Source organism: Pipistrellus kuhlii, unplaced genomic scaffold (genome assembly GCF_014108245.1).
Source record: "Pipistrellus kuhlii isolate mPipKuh1 unplaced genomic scaffold, mPipKuh1.p scaffold_m20_p_6, whole genome shotgun sequence".
NCBI lineage: Eukaryota > Metazoa > Chordata > Mammalia > Chiroptera > Vespertilionidae > Pipistrellus > Pipistrellus kuhlii.
Window position 1 is genome coordinate 61481955 of NW_023425562.1, and position 21116 is coordinate 61503070.

A 21116-nucleotide genomic window follows, 5' to 3' on the forward strand; every position below is an offset into this window, starting at 1 on the left:
TTACTTTTTATAGATTTCTTGTGGCTGATTCTAAATAATTTTTGTGCTTATTTCTGCTCCTCTCTTTATTTTTATTAGCTATGACATTGATTTAATATGTGTGACTCCTAAAGTTTTAGGTTGGACAATATAGATTCTCAAGCAGTAATGAAAATCTAAGAATTAATAATTACTGAGATATGCTGCTAATTTTTATGCTTTTTTATTAATCAATAATTTAAATATTCTTAACCACCCTTTCACATTTATTATGCATTAGTAAAATAGAATAAATTTTAGAAATCACTATGCTTTTCATTTAGGATTGGTCTTTAGAAATGCCCATATACAATATTTGGAGCAAAAGATCCAGGTTCAACAGAAAATTAAAAAAACACCTTCACGGTGATCAATTCCAGATGATATATTCAAATACATACATTTTCGATTCATATTTGTCATTACTTTGTTCACTGACACAATGCCCTTCATTTATGGTTGATACCTCATAAGTGTATCTAAAAAAAATCTCTCTCGGAAAATATTGTTATTCCCACAGAGTTTTATTTTGGTTTGTCTTGGTTTTGGTCCAAACATGTTAGCAACTTTACTCATAGATAAAATGTATACTATTCTCCTATTTGTAGCAATTTTTAAATTTCTTTTTTTGACCCCTTGGAAAAAGATCTGAAGTATTTCTATGAATTTTTAGTAGTTCTATTGCCTTTTTTTTTCTTTTTACTGTAAATAGCGACCATTATGATTCCTCTTTGCTTTCCATCCAGGAGGTTGTTCTTATGATCGTCTTACTCTATTAAATAGTTTTAAGGTTGCCCTTGACGATTGTTGGTTCCATGTCAAACTAAAGCATTTAGTGAGAGGTTCTCTTCAAGGTTTAAAAATGTTGTGCTTTGGAACCATGATTTTGATAATAAAATAAGAATGATGACTATTAATATTGTAGAATACAATAAGCTAATAAAGGGAAATGACCGTGACAAGAAGGAGCAATAATTAATACTGGAGTAAAAGTCAAGGGTAGGTCATGTGGAGAAAGATCAAAGCACAGGACAGCAAATGTAACACCAGCCTAGTATAGCAGCCAGCCACACTCATAATTGGGTGTTGACCAGAATAGAATAGCACTGACTTTAAGATAATCCTTCTTCACGTTCAGTATTGGCTTGACAAAGCTTGACATAGATATGAGAGAAATCAACAAAAGGGGAAAGAAAAGAAAATGGAGCAACTCAAGAAAATGAACCTGACCAACTGTATCTACAACTGAGTCAGTTCCATTCAGTCAAGAAGATGTGAAGGCCGAGTGGTTTTCTGACATCTTAAAATGTATGAACAGTTCCATCACTCAGTGTTGTGCAAGGAAATTGAGTTGATACTACAGTAGTAATATTAAAGGTAATTGCAACCTTTCTATTAAGAGGAAAGCATGCTGAATTTTGCCAGAGGTTGCTGAGGGGAATAGAGTTCCTCCTTCAAGTATATTACAGATAGCATAAGCAATTTCCTAAATAGAAAACAATAATGGCTAATATTTTGCTACATGACATCATGTTTCTTCCCATTTGTCAGTTTCTTTCACCTTATTGACAAATATTATGAACTTACTTCTTCTTAATCCACTTTTTAAACTAATGGAATAATGTGTTCTATGTTGATAACTTCTACCTGAACAGGGAAGAAGTTCTTTTTACATTCCTAATTTTTCCTATAACTTTCTGAGCTTTCCTGGACCTCAATCACAAGCTGTATAAATTTCCAAGTCTTTGGTAACCAAACCTCTCTTTTAAAAGTAAAAAATAAATAAAAATAAAAGAATAAATGTTTAACAAGAGAAATTTGAAAAGCCAATGCAGAAAAATAACAGTTTTAAAGTGGCAAAGAATTTGGCTTGATTTAGAGCAAGATCCATATGAAGATTAATTCAAAGTGTAACTTTCTGACATTTCACTCAACCGTGCACTTATGATCTGGAAAGATCAACTCAAGTTCCCAACATTTTAGTCATCCTGCAATAGAACGGTGCTCTTCAATCAAAACCATTTCATGTCCACGTGGACCAAGAACTTCTGTTCTTCTGGTCCCTATTTGGTGGGAGACCAAACTTGGCCATCCACGATGTGAAAGTTTATTTTAAAATGTTCCATTTTGTGACATGCACCAGGACTTCATCATATGTATAATGTTTTATTTCCTATTAAAAACTGAGACTCAACGAGTCTATTTCTTTTGTATGTACTTTTGAGGACATTGTAGAAAATGGAAGGTGATGATCACTAGAGATAAAATATACAAGAGATACATATTTTGGCTTCCAATTTGACATAAAATTGCATTATGCATTCCTGTCCATAGTTCCACTGAAATGTATTAAGTTACAAATTCTCTTAAAAGAGAATACTCAGCTCTTTTTCATTAGAGTTCTAAATTATGGAGAGACGTCCAGCTGCCTGTTCCCTAGCAGTGAAATATTGGATTCAGTCCCTGAGTATATGCTATTTTCAGTTTTGTTCAAGATGCATCTTTTTATGAAATTTATAGCTGCAGAGTTCTAAAGATGGATACAGTCTTTCAACTCAGTGACATAATGGGTTTCCTTGGGATTTTCATACCTAAGTTTGCCAAAGACAGTAATAGTAAAGGGTTTATGTGTATGAAAGGTGGTAGGAACAACTCAAGAACCCAAATACCAGTGGAAAAAAAACACACTTTTTGTGGTTGTGCTAGACTCTGAGTTGATTCATTATAAAAAGGACATTCTACCTTTATTCTTTACATTTCAAAGAGATTTATCCTAACATGGTGAAACATCGTTAATCAGGAGCTGCTCTGAATCTGCTGTGAATATTCCATTATAAATTGATTACTTTGCAGCTACAGGCCCTGGTTACAAGAAGAATCATCTTTTGAGGGGACTTTTTAATGAACAGTCTGCATAACTTCATAAAACAGTCGATAAATATATAATTTACTTCTCCTCTGACATTTAATTTGTCTTTGATGCTTCTTAAAACACAAGTTATCTGTTTTAATTTAGCTCATTAGCAAGAGAGAATGCCAGGAAGTTTTAAGGCATTTTCATTTATAGCCAAAGAACATTTCATCATGCTGGCTCTTTTTTTTTCCCCCTCCACAAGGGGAATATAGCCTGATTTCCCTCATTTCCCCTTTGACATCTTTATAACAAGGTGCATGACTAATCTCTCTGGGTGATGTTACTCTTGTCAGACTTACCTTTGGGCTCTGAGACAGAACACTAAATACAGCTATTTCAATCCTGCCTTCCCCGTTTTCAGAGAAAAAGAAACTAACTTGGGCATTTAAGTAAAAGCTTCTTTCTTACATAATTTATTTGTCCCTCCTCTAATCTTTTGTTACTTGATGGGTAAATATGAATTCTCCCTGATAACATCCAGGGGACCTTCCCATAGAAGCTAGACCACAAAGTGCAAACTGGTTGGCTATTGACTATGTTTTGCTCATTGTCAAGTCCTTGTTGACCCATTATGTGGCTTATTTTCTGTGTGTGTAAGAAATTTCCCTTTCTTCTCTGCCCATGTAAATAATTGCCTTTTAAAAAATATGTAGTTCTTCATCATTTTCTTTATTTTACCTTCATTCTGAAATGATACTTTAACTGGATATAAAAATTTTAGGTTGGCAGTTATATTTTTTTATTATGAAAGATAACCTTTCACTGTCCTCTGATTTCTCTTCTTGTTGAGAAGAGAACTTAGTGTAGTTCTTTTGATGATAATATATTTTCTGCTCTTTGCCTACAGTTAAGATTTTTTCTTTTATATTGTTTTCTTATAATTTTGCCAATACTAGTTAGATGTTTTATTCCCAATATATTTCCAGTTTGTTTATTTTTTTAAAGCCCTGCTTTGGTATGACAAGGATAATGAAAATAGTCCAACACACATACCCTAAACACTTTCCAAAGCAGATAATTACTATGGCTTTCAACATTGTTAGGGAAGGATGGCCAAACTCAAACTGAGAGAAATATTTAGTTGTAGAATACCCAAATAAGAAATACATTAGGTGCTTTGAAATATTTGATGAAGCAGTATGTGGACATCAAAGAATAGTTATTGTAAAAGGGCAAATGCACAACTACTGGGTTGAAAAAAAACACACACAAAACTGTCAAAGTTTCAATTCAGGCAGACTGCTTCTAAGAGCAAGAGTTTCCCTGTTTCCCATGTATTATGTCTAAGGCCAAATTAATGTTCCCTGCCAGTATGGCTCAGTGGTTGAGCATCAAGCTCTGACCCTGGAGGTCACCGTCCAATTCCTGGTCAGGACACATGCCTGGATTGCAGGTTTGATCCCACATGAGGGACGAAAGTGCAGGAGGCAGCTGATTAATAATTCTCTCTCATCATTGATGATCCTATTGCTCTCTCCCTCTCCCTTCTTCATATATATATATATATATATATATATATATATATATATATGTAACAAATCTATCACTTAGAGTCTTACCTATCCATTTCTGTCAACAAAAATCAATTGATGCTCATCTGTATTTATTAATAATTATTGGCTGGCTGAGAATAATCTTTGAATTTAACAAAAAAGGTCTTTGAATTTGTAGCAGAAACCAAGGCTCAAATAATATTTTCATATTTCAAAGACTCTTATCAAGATCTGTATAGAAGAGTAAATAGTTCATAATGTTTCTGATGATTTGGATGAATTCTTTACTATATACCCTCTGTGACCATATACACATGTGCACACACACATTTATATACAATCAACTTTACACAATTGCAGGAAAGACTGGAATGTTTAATCATGTAGACATCAAAATGGATTTTGCCCTAGCTAATTATGCTAGTTATACAAATTCATATCTATGAGGGCAGCCAGCAGCATGTCCATGTTTCCAGTGACATACAAAGAATAAGAAATGTATTGTGCCTTAGCTTCAGTTTTTCACCCTTTTCTATTTCTTTGCATCTTACATATTATTTTAAAAAACAGCAACAATTCTTAGATTTAGGGAAATAGATAATGAGCTGTCACAATTTTTAAGTTTATTATTAAGTTTTTCTGTTAAATGAAACAAAAAAGCCCCAAACTTGCAAATTATTATAAAGCAGGTAACACATCTTTATAATTGTTAGCATGTCAACTACACCACACCCATCCTAGCCAAAGTCACCGCCATCTCTCCCCTGGATTTCTAAATAGCCTCCCACCTGATATTCTTGCTTCCACATGCCCTGCTCATAATCTGGGCCCAACACAGTAGCCAGAGTCATCCTTTTAGAACATAATTCAGCTCGCTCTTCTGTTCAATGCCCTTGCATGGCTCCCATCTTTTCAGAATAAAAGTCTACAAGTCCAGTGTAACCGGATCCCACTATGCTGCATCCTCTCTTCATTTCCTTATTGACCTCCCCTCTGTTCCTGCCATCCTGGGCTCCTTGCTGGGCCCCAACTAGGCAAGCCATTCCTTGTGCTTGCGTGGACTGTTTCCTCTGCCCAGAATGCTCATCTCTCATTTATCTTCTTGGGCAACTCTTCCCTGTCTTTCAGGACTTTGTTCAAATCTGACTTCTCAAATAGGCTGTCAATGACCACTTTACTTAAATTTGCAACCACCTTTTACCACTCTTCCATCCCTGGCATCTCCTTTTCCTTTTCTGTTTTTCATAACATTGATTACCTGGTTAGGTCATTCACTTCCCCTTTAAGTGAATTATTCAATATTGGTCCCTCCCCTTTAAAATGTAATCTCCATAAAGGCAGGGGCTTTGTTATTTTGTTCAGTGATGCTCTGGAGTTCTAGGCACCCGAGAATAATTATTTGGTGTTTAATACATAGTTTTGAATGAATGACTTAGATAGAGGACTAACACAATTGACTTTGTGTATATATACACATTTATCTCTCTTTATGAGGAAAAAGTACAGTATGGCCATTAAGTGCAAACTCATTGGGCTGCATTGTTCAACTGCTGTCAGCAATTCAATATAATCTCTTCCCAGGATTTTTGACAGTAGTGGAATTTTGTGGAGAATTTCTCAATAGTAATAGCTGCAATCATCTTTAACACCTAATCCCTACAGAGGGTAGGGAAGGACCAAGGAGAATTCAATTGTCAGTTTCATTGCATTTGTGGCAGAAAGTGTTGGACAAGATAAAGGAGTTGGAGGTTTTAAATCTCTGTTCTAAATGGCACTCCAAGAAAGCTCCCAGACAAATACTTTGAAATAACAAATGACTTAAAAATCCAGTTCAATGTCACCAAAATGACAGACTCCCTTTTTTTTCACACAGGGGGACGGTTCCTCCTCATTCTTGTCGGAAACTTGCCATGAGGATCCCTCTGTTCCCCCCAACTTTACTCCCCCCAACCCTCAAGCTCTCAAGTGGTGACCACCGTCCTTCCGGCCAGGTAGGACTGGATGGGAGGGGTCGCTTTAGAGAGAAGGGTGGCGTGTGGCCATCCAGTTCACAGGCATCATGGACTTGCTCCTTTGTTCTTCACTCTTGCTTTCTCTATATTCCCATCTTTTTCCTGCTCCAGTTCCCACCACACCATGATGCACTGCACATCTTAACTTTCTTCTTCTGGTATTTATTTCTTCACCATTCTCTCTGTGTCATAAATTCCATTCTTACATATTGTCTTCTTCTCTTTTGTTTCTCAGTTTGCAAAATCAGCTTCCCTTTTGACCTTGACCTTTCTTTCTCACACTCACTATTATTCCCACTTTTGAAACATTTAAGTTCCTGCTTCTCAAAATACTTATTTCTCACAATCTTAATATCTTAAAATCTAATTTGATTAAATTAGTTTCCAGAGAATCTTCTTGACCCATTCTACTCAATTTATGACATGCTCCTATTAAAAACCAAACAAAAGGCATGTATCCCCACATTGTATTTAGATTTAAGAGGATATCTCAGGATTCTCTGATTCTCTGCTATCAAAAGCTCTTAAAATTGCCTCACTATTAGCAATGTTTGTGTCAATGGCTGCTGGTTAGAGCAAAATGAGCTTGAAACTTAGAGAGGACTTTAGCTTGCTAGAGGAGAATCATCATGAAATCTATGGTATTCCTTCATCTAATAAAAACTGGCCAAAGCCATTCTAATGATGGAGAAAAGAAGCATTGCTGTGATTATAAAGAAAGCAAACTTGTATTCTAATGTGTTGAAAATAGAGTTTTAGAGTGAAACTTAGTGTTTTTGTCTTTAAGTCCTTGTTGATCTGTGAAGCAGTGCAGTTTAGAAACATCAAAGAATTAGTGAAAACACAAATTTTACTAAGAAAAAAGGTGTAAGTTCTTCCTTTGTCTATATGAATTGCCACAAACAATGAGCTTTCCACACTTTAATGACTATCTGATCCAATGAAAACGCAGATTCTGATGCTGGAGGTGGGCCTTGAGATCTGCATCCCTCACTGGCTTTCAGGGGATACTCTTGCTGCCATATTTCCATGGACCACATTTGACCAGCAAGGATGAAGTATCTATCCCCTGGCTGGAAGGAGAAGCTTTAAGCCACCTTCATACTGTTTTATCGTGTTTTAATATTATGGCCTAATCACAAGCCTGACCCTTTGGTATATTCTTATTTTCTACTTCTGATTGCAACACTAGTAAAAGAGAGGCAGAGAATATCATTTGAGAGCAAAACCATAGCCTGACTTCTGTCCATGTCCTCACAATGGATCTTGCTTCTGTGGTGACCTTGTGAACAAACCCCCATTGGAAGTTGGGTTGTGGGAGAGGCGAGTTATACTGGTTTCAATAAGCCATCAGGGAGACCTTGAAAATGTTTTTTGGGTTTTTTGTTTTGTTGTGTTTCTTTGTTTGGTTGTTTTTGTATTTTTGTTGTTGTTATTGTTTTGTGTGTGTGTGTTTCATTTAGCAATAAATGTTTAGGGTATTTCTTAAATCATCAATTATAAGCATCATTAGATTTTGTTGTTGCTGCACTTGTTACTGTCTTGGAATTTTTGAGAGTTGTTGTGAAACATTTAATATCACAGGTAGACTATTACATTCTCTCAGAGGAGGTAAATGAGAGTGGAGGTCAGAACACAGGAGTTGGGTGTTGTTTTTAAAACAAATGCAATGGGACGTAAATGTTACATTTCTGTCCTCTGCTCTATTAGGCTTGCAATGACTTGTTCACAACCTGTATTCCTTTCAGAATGTCAGCTGCACTTCCTGCTTAGCAAAAAACATTTACTTTCAAAAGAGATAGATATTCCCACAATGCCCAGACATTATTAAAAAAAAAAATCTTTACTCACATTGTTTGGTCCCTTTAGCTTTCCACATATAAAAGGCAACATGACCATAAACCAATTTCACACTTTCCATGGAAAAATAGGCCCCATTGCAAAAACAGAAAAAAACAAACAAACATTATTTTATCTTTGAAAAAGAACAAAAAATTCTTCTTTCATAGCAGGATATGAAAAGTACATTTTGTACAAAGTTTAATATTTCCTCACTTTTCTTCCTCACCTTAGAAATAGCCGTTGATAGTCTACAGCTGAAAACAAAATGAATGAATAAAAAGGTATCACATATTTCAGAGGGAAGGCTTGGGTGGGGGTGTAGAGGCAGTGGGGGTGGGATTGATTAACCTGGAAACATATGCATATATGCATAGCCTATGGACACAGACAATAGTACAGTGAAGGCCTGGGAGGGGCAAGAGCAGGGTAGAGGGGGTCAGAGGTGGGGGGAGGGAGAACAAATAATTAATCTTTATTGTTGTAATACTTTCAACAATAAAGATTAATTTTAAAAAATAATTTTTTTGCTATAATATTGGTCCCTGAATACTCATCACATTAATACTTGAAATTTAACACTTTAAATTAGTGAATGCAAATCTCATTAGTGAAAAATATATTCCTAATTCAGCTAGAGATTAATAGGTGAAGCTAAACAGGTTATTCATACCTTTAACCCAAGTAACTTTTTTTTTAAATAAATACAAATCACTGTACAGAAAGATTAAAAACAAACAAAAAGCATGTTTGCTCATTTTGTGTACTAGAATATATGAACCTTTATGTAAAGAGCTATAGAATGACCAATTTCTAAAAAATACTGATGCTATAGCATTGGGAACTATACATTTATGCAAAGTATATTTAAGTGTCTGCTTTATTCTGGGCTATGCAATTTCAATAAGAACAAAAGAGCAAAAGCACAGTCCCTACATGCTATAAAATACAGAGCACTTCCAGTCCATGGAAAGGGATTTAAACTTTTATTCCTTGACACTCAAATAATAAAACAATAACATCAAGCATTTACTGAGCATTTAGTATGTTTCAAAGCACATCACGTGTATTATTTCATTCTTGCCATTGTGCACTGGAGGAAACTAAAGTTCAAAAAGATTAATGAACTCTACGAAGGTCAGACAAGAAGTGCCAAATCTTGGGGACCCCGCCTATTGTGTCCTTTGATTTTCTTAGTAAACATCTGAAGCCATTTTAGGATCTAGGTTTCAGGGATGTGATCCCTCTTTCTCGCATTTCATGGTGAGGCAGGCCCTACGGCTATACCCTCTGATCCTCAGTATACTCATCTATAAAATGGACAGACGAGCAGCCTCTCTGTTAGGGGAAGCAGATCTCTGAGTGGTGACTAGGGATAAACTCCAGTCCCAAATACCAAATGCTATTGTATTTGCTGGTGGCATATCCTGGCCTCCTCAACATTACAACCAAATCGTGCCAGGGAGTTAGCCCCTAAAATGGTCACAACAGCAAGAGGAATTAAACATCACAGGCGAGACATTCAAGTTTTTCAAAACCAGTTGTCTTGGAGAAGAACATCTCCCAGGACTAGATGTTAGGAAATGCCCAACCCTCTGAACACAGGACCTACCTCTCCGAAGCTATGGCTCACAGCGAGCAGCTCCTATCATTGTGGGGCAGGCAGCTATTTTCTGTGTCCATCACCTCCAGCGGATAGGCAGTGGCACGCAGAGAAGGAGACTGTGAGACACAGTGTAGCTTCGTATACACCCTCACCTCCTCCCAACCTTGACTTTGTCCTCCTCCGTTATTCTCCACTCACATGCCATCCAGCTTTTATGTGTTGGTGCTGAGTTCAAGCCAGAGATGAAATGGGTTTGCTTCCCTTGAGAGCCTTTTCCCTCCCTCATCTGCCCACACTCTCCTCCTAAGCCCTTCTTTTCCCCCAGCCCTAGAACAGAATCCTTATAAACTAAAACCTCCTCTCCCACTTGAAAAGGTGGGGACTGAATTATATGAGAAAAGTTGGGGTTTGTACTAGGGTCTATTATTTTGTTGTTGTTGTCGTTAAGCAATTATTTTTAAGGTTTTTGTTGATTCATTCAAATACTATTTACTCAGCCCTAGTAAATGCCCCTGAGGTTATTAGGAAATCTAGAGGAACATATTGGAAGAGAAACATCTCTCTTTGTTATTTTTAAAGATATATTTTTAACTTGTCATTGTCCCCTAGCCAATGTATTTTAACAACTGTTTACAAATCATCTACCTTGCATTAGGTATTTGAAATAACCTACAGATGAGTTAAAGTATATGGGAGATGTGCATAGGTTATAGTCAAGTACTATGCTGTTTTCTGTAGGGGACTGGAGCATCCGCAGATTCTGTTATCTGTGGGAACAGGGGTGAGGAGCTTCTGGAACCAATCCCCTGAGGATTCTGTGAGTCTCTTAGAGATCTGTAAGTGTGGCAACAAGAAAGCTGTCTGCAAGCAGAGAGTTGTGTAAGACTGAGTGACCTTTTTATGATCTCCTCTGAGTCCATGAAGAATACGGTTAATTAAACACAGAATTTTGCCACTAAAATAATAGGTATGAGATCCAGAGAATTCAAGGTGTTGGAGGACTCATTAAATAGGGTTGCATAAATATCATGCTGAAAGATTTAATGAGTCCATAGGGTCACTTACAGAACAACAGAGCAGAGATGACCTAGAAAAATAAATTAAAATCGATATTATGCTTCCGAATTAACAACTATAGATTGCTATATTAACACCTGAGAGAAGAAGTCTATAATTGTATTCTAATGATGGATGTTGGTGTTCTCATCCCAGGGGAAATGAAAATTGCTCATTTTTAGTTTTCCACTTGTCGGTAACAAAAATAAATTTAGGTATATGTGTTTGTTTCGTTGGTCTCCAAGAACCCTGAACGCTATAAGTAATTACCACTAGGGATTTTTTTAAATTAATTTTTCTTTTTACTAATTAAGTACTGATTGAATGCTTACTGTATACAGTCACTAGGCTAGGTGCTTAGAAAATAACACTGTGCAAAGAGATGCAAGCTCCCCCCTCACGTCACATTGTCCAGCGGAGCTTTCTGCAGAGATGGAAATGCCCCATGTCTGAGAGCCCACTAGCTGAGGTGCTCAGTAAGTGCTTGAAATGTGGCTAATGCACCTGAAGAATTGATGTCTTAATTTTATTTAAATTTAAATGGGCAGCTTAGGTAGATAGCATGCTGAATCTTAATTTCTCATGTATAATCTACCTTTCTACAGAGAATTTGTGTTGGGAAAAAAATACTGTGATCATCATTATAATAGAGCTGTTTGTAGGGAAAGAAGGTATGACATATTCTTGGTTAAAATTAAGAGAACTTCCCAGAGTTGGTAATTCCTGACCTATAGGGTTTAGTAGAGGTTGATCAGGCAGAGGAGCAGATAGGAAGGAACTTCTCATGATACTGTGAGAAAGTCTGTGGTATTTAAAAAGTAAATTATAACCCTAGCTGGTTTGACTCAGTGGATAGAGCATCGACTTGGGGACTAAATAGTCCCAGGTTTGAGTCCGGTCAAGGGCACATGCCCAGGTTGCAGGCTCAATCCTCAGTGGGGAGCATGCAGGAGGCATCCAATCAATGATTCTTTCTCATCATTGATGTTTCTATTTCTCTTCCTTCCTCTCTGAAATTAATAACAATATATTTTTAATAAAAAGTAAATGATATAAACTTATAATTAAACAAATTATATTAAAAACAAATATAACAAACACCCAAAACTCATGACTTGCTAATTATTTGACACTAGAGGCCCGATGCATGAAATTCATGCAAGGGGCTCAACCCCGCTGCCATGGTGGCAGCCTCGGCCCCAGCCATTGCCCCTGCCACCGCCTCTGCCACAGCCCCCGCCGCCATGGCTTTATCGGAAAGGTTGTCTGGAAGGACGTCCGGCCTAATTAGCATATTATGCTCTTATTATTATAGATGTTTGACTATTGCCTGAGCTCTCAAGGTAATCTACAACTCTTGTATCTCTGTGGTCAAAAGAATGGAGAGCTGCTTGTACCTCTTCCTAACTCTTGGTGCAAGGTCCTCACTTTGGTAGGTTGAAATTGGCCATAGTGGGGATATTTACACCGGGGCAATCAGCAAACACTATAGATGAGGGTCTTTTTTTCCCCTGGGAGAGCCACCTATTAAATATGGATTAGCACACTGCTACCATAAACCTTACTGTTTTATGGCATAGAGTTTTTCCAGGTTTAATGCAAAGTTCCTATTGCAGCTTACCAGAGTGGAAAACTTCCAATCCTTCATAAACAAAACAGAACTTCTGTTGAAATGCAATTTATCACTTTTTTAAACCTTTTATTCCATGTTTCCTCTACCAGAAAGGTGTGGTGCTGTCTCAATGACTTGTGAATTCCCAGGGCCTGTCTGTAGAATATTTTGGGGGCAACCAAAAAATCTCCTGAAACACGAACATACATAGCAGGACATTTTCTTCAACCACTCAGCAGTCCTACCAGAAAAAGATCTCAGCTGTAACATAATATTCCTCCCACTGCTAATACTGCCCACAGCTAATACTAAGTTATCACTTGCCACATTCATTTTAATGAGGTCACTTTTTTCCCTATTAAAAGTTTTAAGTGGCAATAAGTGAAATCGAATAGAGAACTGCCGGCGTAAATAACAGTTTTCAGGTTGCTTTATTTTCTGAAGGAAACATTTCTTTCCAATTTTGCCCTTTTTATACCACTTCCAAACAAGTAAGGAGGTGCTAAGACTCTGAACATGAAATGCCTATTGGCAGGATTCACATTTAACTTTTCATTACAAAGACAATCAAGTCACATCTGTGGCCTCTACAGCCTGGAGCCCGGAGGTGAGAGTGATTTGTCTAAGGTCACACAGTGACTGAGGAACAGCGCTCGGTTTCCTCCCAGGACTTTCGCTTCCAATTGACACCACACTCCAGCTTGCCTTTGCCTGAAACCCTGTATGTCTGTGGTGCCTTTTATCACCTTTATTTCCTATGAGGTTGTCATGAGAGTTATTATAGAAGCAGAAGTTTCTAGAAGTAATTGAAAGTGTTTACCCTTTCTCCAGGTGTAAGTTACATGTAAAAATCATGAATCTAGATTGAATTTATTTTTATTTTTTAAATATGTTTTTATTGATTTGAGAGAGAAAGGAAGGGAGACAGTAGAGAGATAGAAACATCCATGAGAAAATACCATCCATCAGCTGCCTCCTGCAGTCCTCCTACTGGGATCAAGCCCCAGCCCAGGCCTGATAGGCCAGCTCTTGGTTCATGAGTGGACATTCAATTTCTTGAGCCACATGGGCTGAATTTAAAAACATGGGTATAGATGGAATTGAAGCATAGGATGGATAAAATCTTTGGCATAGAGAGGGGAAAAGAGGAGGATCCCAGGACTTAGTTTTAAGAGGTCTGATAGAGGTGGAAAGCCTGGAAGAGACAAAAAAGGGTCAGCCTGTGAGGTGGGAGGAAAACCAGGAATGCCAGAGAAGCCAAAAGGGAAAAAAAAAAAGCCCCTGATATGAAGGGAGGGATCCACAGTGTCCACAGCAACTGAGTGATACAGAACAGTATCCTTTGACTTTAGTGATCAGAGGGTCATTGGTGCCCTTGGTATTAGTGACCAGTCAATGGAAAGGTGGGAGTGGGAACAGGAGGCAAGGAATAGGCTCTTCTGGAAATCCATACTTGAAGGGGAGAAGACATCTTAATAGCAACAGGGACATAGGCAGTGAAGGGGAATCCATTTGAGCAGAGATTAATTAACTCCTCATTTGTGGTCCTGTCTAGTTTATCCTGAGAATCTATACTAAATAATAAAAGGGTACTATCCTAATTAGACTGGGAGACCTTCTGAATGTTCAGGACAAAGCCATGATGGCAGGGCTTAGGCAGAGGTGGTTAGGGGCGATCAGGCTGGCAGTGGGAGGCAGCTGGGGCCAATCAGGCTGGAAAGGGAGGGGCTGTTGAGGGCAAGCAGGTGAGGAGGGGGGACAGTTGGAGGTGAACAGAATGGCCGGGGATGGAGGAGATCAGCCCAGCAAGTGGGGGGGGGGGGGGGGCAATGGAGGTGAGCAGGCCAGCAGACAGGGTGGTTAGGGGCAATCAAGCAGGCAGGGAGCTGTTAGGAGCCAGTGGTCCTGGATTATGAGAGGGATGTCCCAGATTTGAGAGGGTGCAGGCTGGGCTGAGGGACGCCCCTCTTCCTGTGCATGAATTTCATGCACCAGGCCACTAGTACTATATAAAAGAATTGCCACTGAAGAATAGGGGAAAAAACAGATTTTACTCTTAATGGTTGGCAGAGTTGTGTTTTCCTGTGATCAATGTTCAGTGGAAGAACAATATGTTAATGAGTATGCAACATAAACTATCAACAATAAAGGGTTTGCCTAGACACTGTTTAAATGTTAGGTTGTTTTCTCTTGCTATTTAGTACATTGACAATAATACTCATACAACTTCCACGGTGATCGTCAGAGCTGATCCAGGAATGCGCCACGTCTGCATGGCAGCTACGCGAATGCATCTGCAGATGAAGAGGCTTCCACATTTACCACCCTGCAATTAGAATCCACTCTGCCTTATACAGCAGTAAACGCTTTTGCACATAATAAATTAAAATGTGCACTTTTCCCATTAAGTGTCCTCCTTCCTTCCTGGCTGAGTCAGGACTCCAGGAAAGGAAAGGATAGGATTCCCAAAGGAAAAGATCCTTATTAGTGAGACAGAAAATTTGAAAAATAGATTTCAAGACAGGAAGGGATTTCTCCAAATTCCTTTAGCTTCTTTTACCGCAGAAGCCAGGCCCAAGGAGCTAGAAGTTTACTAAACACTCAACAAGCACAGAACTTAGAATATGCACATAGGGCAAGAGGAAAGCCCACCTCTTCCAACCCCAGGAAATGTGGGAAGAGGGAGGGGAGAGAGAACAAAGCATGAACTGAGATTTGTGTGTTACTCTCTGGCTTCCACTCTTTGGGCCACAATCTGGAAGGTTCTGAACAGGGCTCATGTCTCCCCATGTTGTGTGTGTCTTGGAAGGGACAGCGATGGCAAATGGTGGATGTTGAGGAGATTGGTAGAAACCTAAGAGTAAGACAAAGAAGCTCCCTCAGGTCAAGGGGACCAGACCAGGGACTCAAACAGTGGCTGCAGTTCAGTCACTCCAAATGGCCAATGGCTGTTATGTAGTTTGTGGAGACATGTAGGCCAGCTATTGCACAGCAGAGACCTGGGAGGATGTAGAGAGAAGCCTAATAGATCTCAGCCTGCTGCCTTCTCTTCTCCCACTTAGAAGACACATCGAGTTCCGTGATAGAGTCAGCCACATTGGGGACAGCTAAAAAAATGGGAAGGGCATCTTTGAAAGACTGACCTTTACCCAAAGAGCTTAATTTGTGCAAGAAACTTCATTGTTAATGTGTTTTTTAATTGATTTGAGAGAGAGAGAGAGAGAGAGAGAGAGAGAGAGAGAGAGAGAGAGAGAGGGAGAGAAACTTAAACACTGATGAGAAATATAACATTGGATGGCTGCCTCCAGCATGCCCCCTACTGGGGATCTAGCCCACCATCCGGGCATGTGCCCTGACAAGTAATCGAACCGATGGCCTCTTGTGCATGGGTTGACACTCAGCCACTGAGCCACACTGGCCTAGCCCATGCAAGAAAGTTTTAAAATCACATCCTAGAGGAAGTAGAATTTTGAAGCAACCCTAAGGACATTGTCTATTTCCTTTAACAGTCAGAAGGCTAGGACAGCTTCCCTTTCTGTCATTGGAAATGCAGCTACTACGCCTCTGGGGAGAGTAGTTTGGGGGAGTGTTTTTGCTGTGACTTAAATGACAACATTTCATAGGCAGGCAGCTCAGAGCTGTCTGTGGCCGGCAGTGCCAGGCACTCAGAGTCTGCTGAAAGGGGATGGGTCACCTGGGAGTTTTCTAACCTGATTGCAGGTTTCCTGGACGCCCTGTCCTCTCCTGACCCAACACCTGCTGTGCCAGAGAGATGTTTGTAATGAGGTGAATAACAAACAGTTTCCTGCAGGCTGGGTCACACAGGAACAAAAGGCAAGCTCACCGAGGAGGAACCGGCCTTTTCCTGTTTTCTCTTGCAATTTCTCCACCAAATTGAACTCTTGACAGAAGCTTTGGCGAAATTTTGTCAAAAGCTTTAAATTCAGGATTTCAGGAGAAGAAATAGTTGCTGTTTCATGGCTGAAAATTATGCTCAGTCCTGTTGACCTATAACCAGAAATTTGTGTGTGTGTGTGTGTGTGTGTGTGTGTGTGTGTGTGTATGAGTGTTTAATGTCTATTTTATATGGAAAAGCTGAGGATATCCTTCTATTAAGTTCAACTCAAACGTAAAATATTCCTAATAAACTGAGCAGGAACTGGTTTGGCTCAGTGGATAGAGCGTCTGCCTGGGGACTGAAAGGTCCCAGGTTCGATTCTGGTCAAAGGCCATGTACATTGGTTGTGGGCACATCCCCAGTAGGGGGTGTGCAAGAGGCAGCTGGTCGATGTTTCTCTCTCATCGATGTTTCTAGCTCTCTATCCCTCTCACTTCCTCTCTGTAAAATATCAATAAAATAAATATTCCTAATAGATAAATTAATTAGACTGGCCCTTGACGGCACTTCACTGATGGTATTTCCTTAGGTTTGGCCTATGGAAGCATTCATAGGTGGAATGTATGCCCTGCATACAGTGAGCAAAGCTTCCCATGTGGTCTGCAAGTCTTCTCTCTGCTCTGATATTGACCATCAGACTAGAACTCAGCTTCGGAGTCTGGGGGAGGTTAAGAAATAACTGTTTCCTTGTCTTCAAACCTTGTGCCTAAATCTATTCTTTGGCATATCGGTAAGTTTAATCACTATCCTTTAAATTTTTACAGTTCCTCCGTTTTTAAGTCTTACTGGCAGACTAAAATGTGAAAAACCCTGAATTGTGAGATTTTACATGAGCCCAAGATGACCAAGGGTGGACATCACTGCCATTGTTCTACCAGGAGCCTGGCCTCCAGCAACATTCTATCTAAAAATGAAAGCAAATTTAGTTAGAAAATATAGAAATTGCACATTGAGAGATATTTTATCCCCTAGAGTTCTAATCTTACTTATAGTAAGTAGGAGTAGAATGGAAAATAGGTTGTTTAAAAAAAACAACAACATATTTTTTCTCTTGAAATTGAGGGCGATGGATTTGAAAGTAGCACTGAATCCTTCTGTCCATTCATCTATCCATCCATTCATCTGTGATACATACTTGCATTAGTATATATGTATGCATATAAAGCCTGTGTTGTTACTTAAGAACTTGTTATCAGTAAAACTTTTATAATGCAATATAGGGAGGGGTGAATGCCTCTGAATAGACTCTTGTAATTCTAATTTTATAGCATGTGTATCACCTGTCGCTTAAATTTGTTAATCCATTAATTTTTTGGCAAAACACATATAAATATTATTAGGCACAACCTTATACAATACATTAGCAAGCAGATTCCTGAGCGAGCACCCCTTACTGTGTCTTGCTGCACAGCTGTCTCCATACCAGGTATTCAGGTATCTTGTCCATTATTTTAAAAGCGCAGTCCCCTTTGATTTCAGATCCCCATGCCTTCCCTCTCTGCTGTGCAGATGTTAGAGAAATGTAATCTCTGCTCTACTGCATTGTTTGTTCCGGTCTTCCTTCCTCTGTTGTCCTTTGTCTTCAGCTGCTATTAATTTATACACAAGTAGAGGGAGAAAAAAGGCATATTCATTACATAACCCTGAGAACTTTGCTTTCATGACCTCCAGTGTCCAGGAATGGCATTTCCCCAGATTTGTCCTCCTTTACTTAATAGAGAATTTCCCCCGCTTCTGACATCTTGTGTTCACACTATAGTGCCATGCTCTGCTGTTTGCATTATTTGCACAAAAATGTGTTGTTGGGCCAGGAGCAAATAGCATTGATAGTCATCAAAGGTGAGACAAAGGAGCTATTACTAACCTGGACAAACTAAGATAGAGAATTTGTAAAAATTAAATAGACAAACAGAGATGTAAAGGGTTTTACAATAAGCCAAACTGACATCTTCATTTAACAAATGTAAAACGGACCCTGAGAGATCCACTTAAAAGTCGGTGATAGGACCAGGCCAGATACTGAGTGTTCAGCCTTCTTCCTTCGTTCTTCCAGCCTTTCCCTCTTCTCTCAACATATTTCATCTTAGTGAATTACAGTGCAACAGAAGGAAAGAAATGACTTATAATTACATGAATATTTTTTAAAATCTGCCACTTATAAGGCAATTGAAAACATATAATTAAAAAGAATTTCATTAGGCAATGGATGCAATTTAAAAGTCAACAGTTTTTGTCCTGGCAGGTGTGCCTCAGTGGGTGAAACTTTGTCTTGTGGACTGAAAAGTAGGCGATTTCCAGTCAGGGCACATGCCCAGGTTTTGGGCTCAATACTAGGTTAGAGTGTATGTAGGGGCCAGCCAATCGATAATTCTATCTCTCCCTCTTCCTTCTCTCTCTGAAACCAATAGAAGCATGTAAGCGTGTTTAAAAAAAAATTTTTTTTCAAATCAAGTTTTTCTCTACAGCAGCAATAATTCTCCTCTCTCTCATATAGAATATATATATATATATATATATATATATACACAAATTTATATAGGTATGCTCATATTTAAATATCTAAAATATATTTACATGTAATATATTTACATGTAATTGTGTAAATATAAAACACAGAAACAATAAAATATGAAATACATATTTATATAAACTATATATAAATATTTTCAGGAGTCTTATTAATATAATTTTTGTAGGACAGATTCTTGAAGTTATATTTAAGTGGTTTCTCATAAAATAATAAAAAAGAAAGAACAGAGAGTTAAAGAATACAAAGAGATAAAATGTGTATAGAAAATGTATTTATAATTAGAAAATGGAAGGCAAATGGATCTGATTTTGCAGGAAAAAAAAATAATAAGGGCAATAGCTAAGTTCTCAGAACATTGAACCCCTACTGAGAGGGGTATCAAAAAGATAAAATTGAGGAAAGCAAATTATCAAAGATAGATGATAAGAAATCTTTTCACAACTGAAGAGCCTTAGTTACCAGGCTAAAAGGCCAGACTAATTGCCCAGCAACAAGAAAGTTGCTCCACAGTAAGGCCCAAAGCTAGAAGGTAGCTGGGAACCTCATATTGAGAATAGTCTTCCTCCAGTTGTTAGCAGCAGGGACCTAAAAAGACCAGAGTAAAAGCAAGAGCTAAGCAATTTGGAGATCAATTTCCCAGAGCTAGGGATGGGATTCTGGATATTTCTTTTCACTAATTCAATGGTGATGCCTGAGGACAGCATGGGGATTAAAGGATGAGAATATCAGCAGTAAGAAAAGCTGTAGGACACAGCCAATCTTTGCACCAATGCCAGAGTTTCCACCAGCAAGGAAATTAAAAGGCAGCAAAACATGCATCTTTGGTTCAATTTCTTAAACAGTGGTCCTACATAAACCCGAATACTCCCTTGGAGATGGCATTGAAAACCCCAACTGGTAAAATTAACTGTTGCAATAAAATTCATAAGTGAGCCCAGGAGAACAGAGAAATCGCTTTAATATTCCATGATACAGTATCACATTAGCTTCCATATATATATATATATATATATATATATATATATATATATATATGAAGTGTATATATATATATATATATATATATATATATACACTTCATTTAGTTTTATACCATACTGAGACATTAATATTTGACTTGCAAAGTTTAAGGTCATTTTAAATCAATTATGCAATAATGTCTTGATATGGAGGTGCATCTTTGTTTTTATGGGACACTCTGATTCACTTCATATCTTTTTTATTCATACTTGTCTGTAACATAGAACAGGCCCAAGGCAAGACAGCTCTTTACTCAGGGGTGCATTTAGACTCCAATATCTCTCTTAGATAGTGCAGAAGGCCCTTGAGGAACTTGTCCTTTTTAAATACACTGGGACACTTTTGACCACTCCATCGAGTCAGCACAATAGTCTCCTAGTTACAGTCTGTTCCTTAGGTGCCTAAATGTGTACTCCTGGTTCTCAGTGACACCAACCACACATCTTATCCCCGGCCTTGGGGGATCAGTTTAATACCTTATCTCCTTGCTTATTGGAACTTAGGCACCAGCATTCAGCCTGTTCATCCTTTATATAAGATAACCACCAAACCAAACTGGATTTTTAACACAAAAGCTCAGTATATTTGTTGAGTATTAAACAGCAGACTGTTGGGCCTGTAAGTAGGTCACACACTGTGTTAAGTGATCCCTCTTTGTCCTTTGCCATCTGGCTACATGAATCATTGTCAGATGGATGCAAATATATCTCTACAAAGGGATCTTGGCAGACAGTTTTATACAAGCACAGACCCCAGGACAGTTACCTGCTCCCTAAAGAATGTTTTCAAGGTAAATCCAAAGACATCACAGCACAGGGTTAAACATCGGCTATATGATATCACTGTCTATTCTTTTTATTGGAAACTAGAGTCTTAATGGGCCATATCTCTGCTTCATGTATCTTAATTTAATGTATGCCCAGGAAATCAGGGGAATTCAGGAACAGCATGGAGTGGATGAGGGAGAGTGCATCATAGAAAGTACAAGTAGTTTCCAGGGCAATAAATAAAAATAATAATATTGAGACAATGAATCTTGTGTATCCAGCTGGCTACTAGATTGTCACATAGCCACTGGAATTGCTTCCCAACTTGGACTTTAGAGTTTTCATGGTACA

The 21116-nt window shown here is 38.4% G+C and overlaps 1 protein-coding gene across 4 annotated transcripts in view; it reads left to right on the forward strand.

The window, feature by feature from the left end:
- PLCB1 (phospholipase C beta 1) overlaps positions 1–21116 on the forward strand; it is a 603902-nt gene that overhangs the window by 544156 nt on the left and 38630 nt on the right. The window contains exon 32 of one of the 4 annotated variants that reach the window (XM_045574802.1): positions 6299–6416. The exons of the other annotated variants lie outside the window; for them this stretch is intronic. Within the exon in view, the coding sequence (XP_045430758.1) occupies positions 6299–6397 (99 nt within the window). The 3' untranslated portion in view covers positions 6398–6416. The remainder of the gene's footprint in view (positions 1–6298; positions 6417–21116) is intronic. 4 annotated transcript variants of the gene reach the window in all.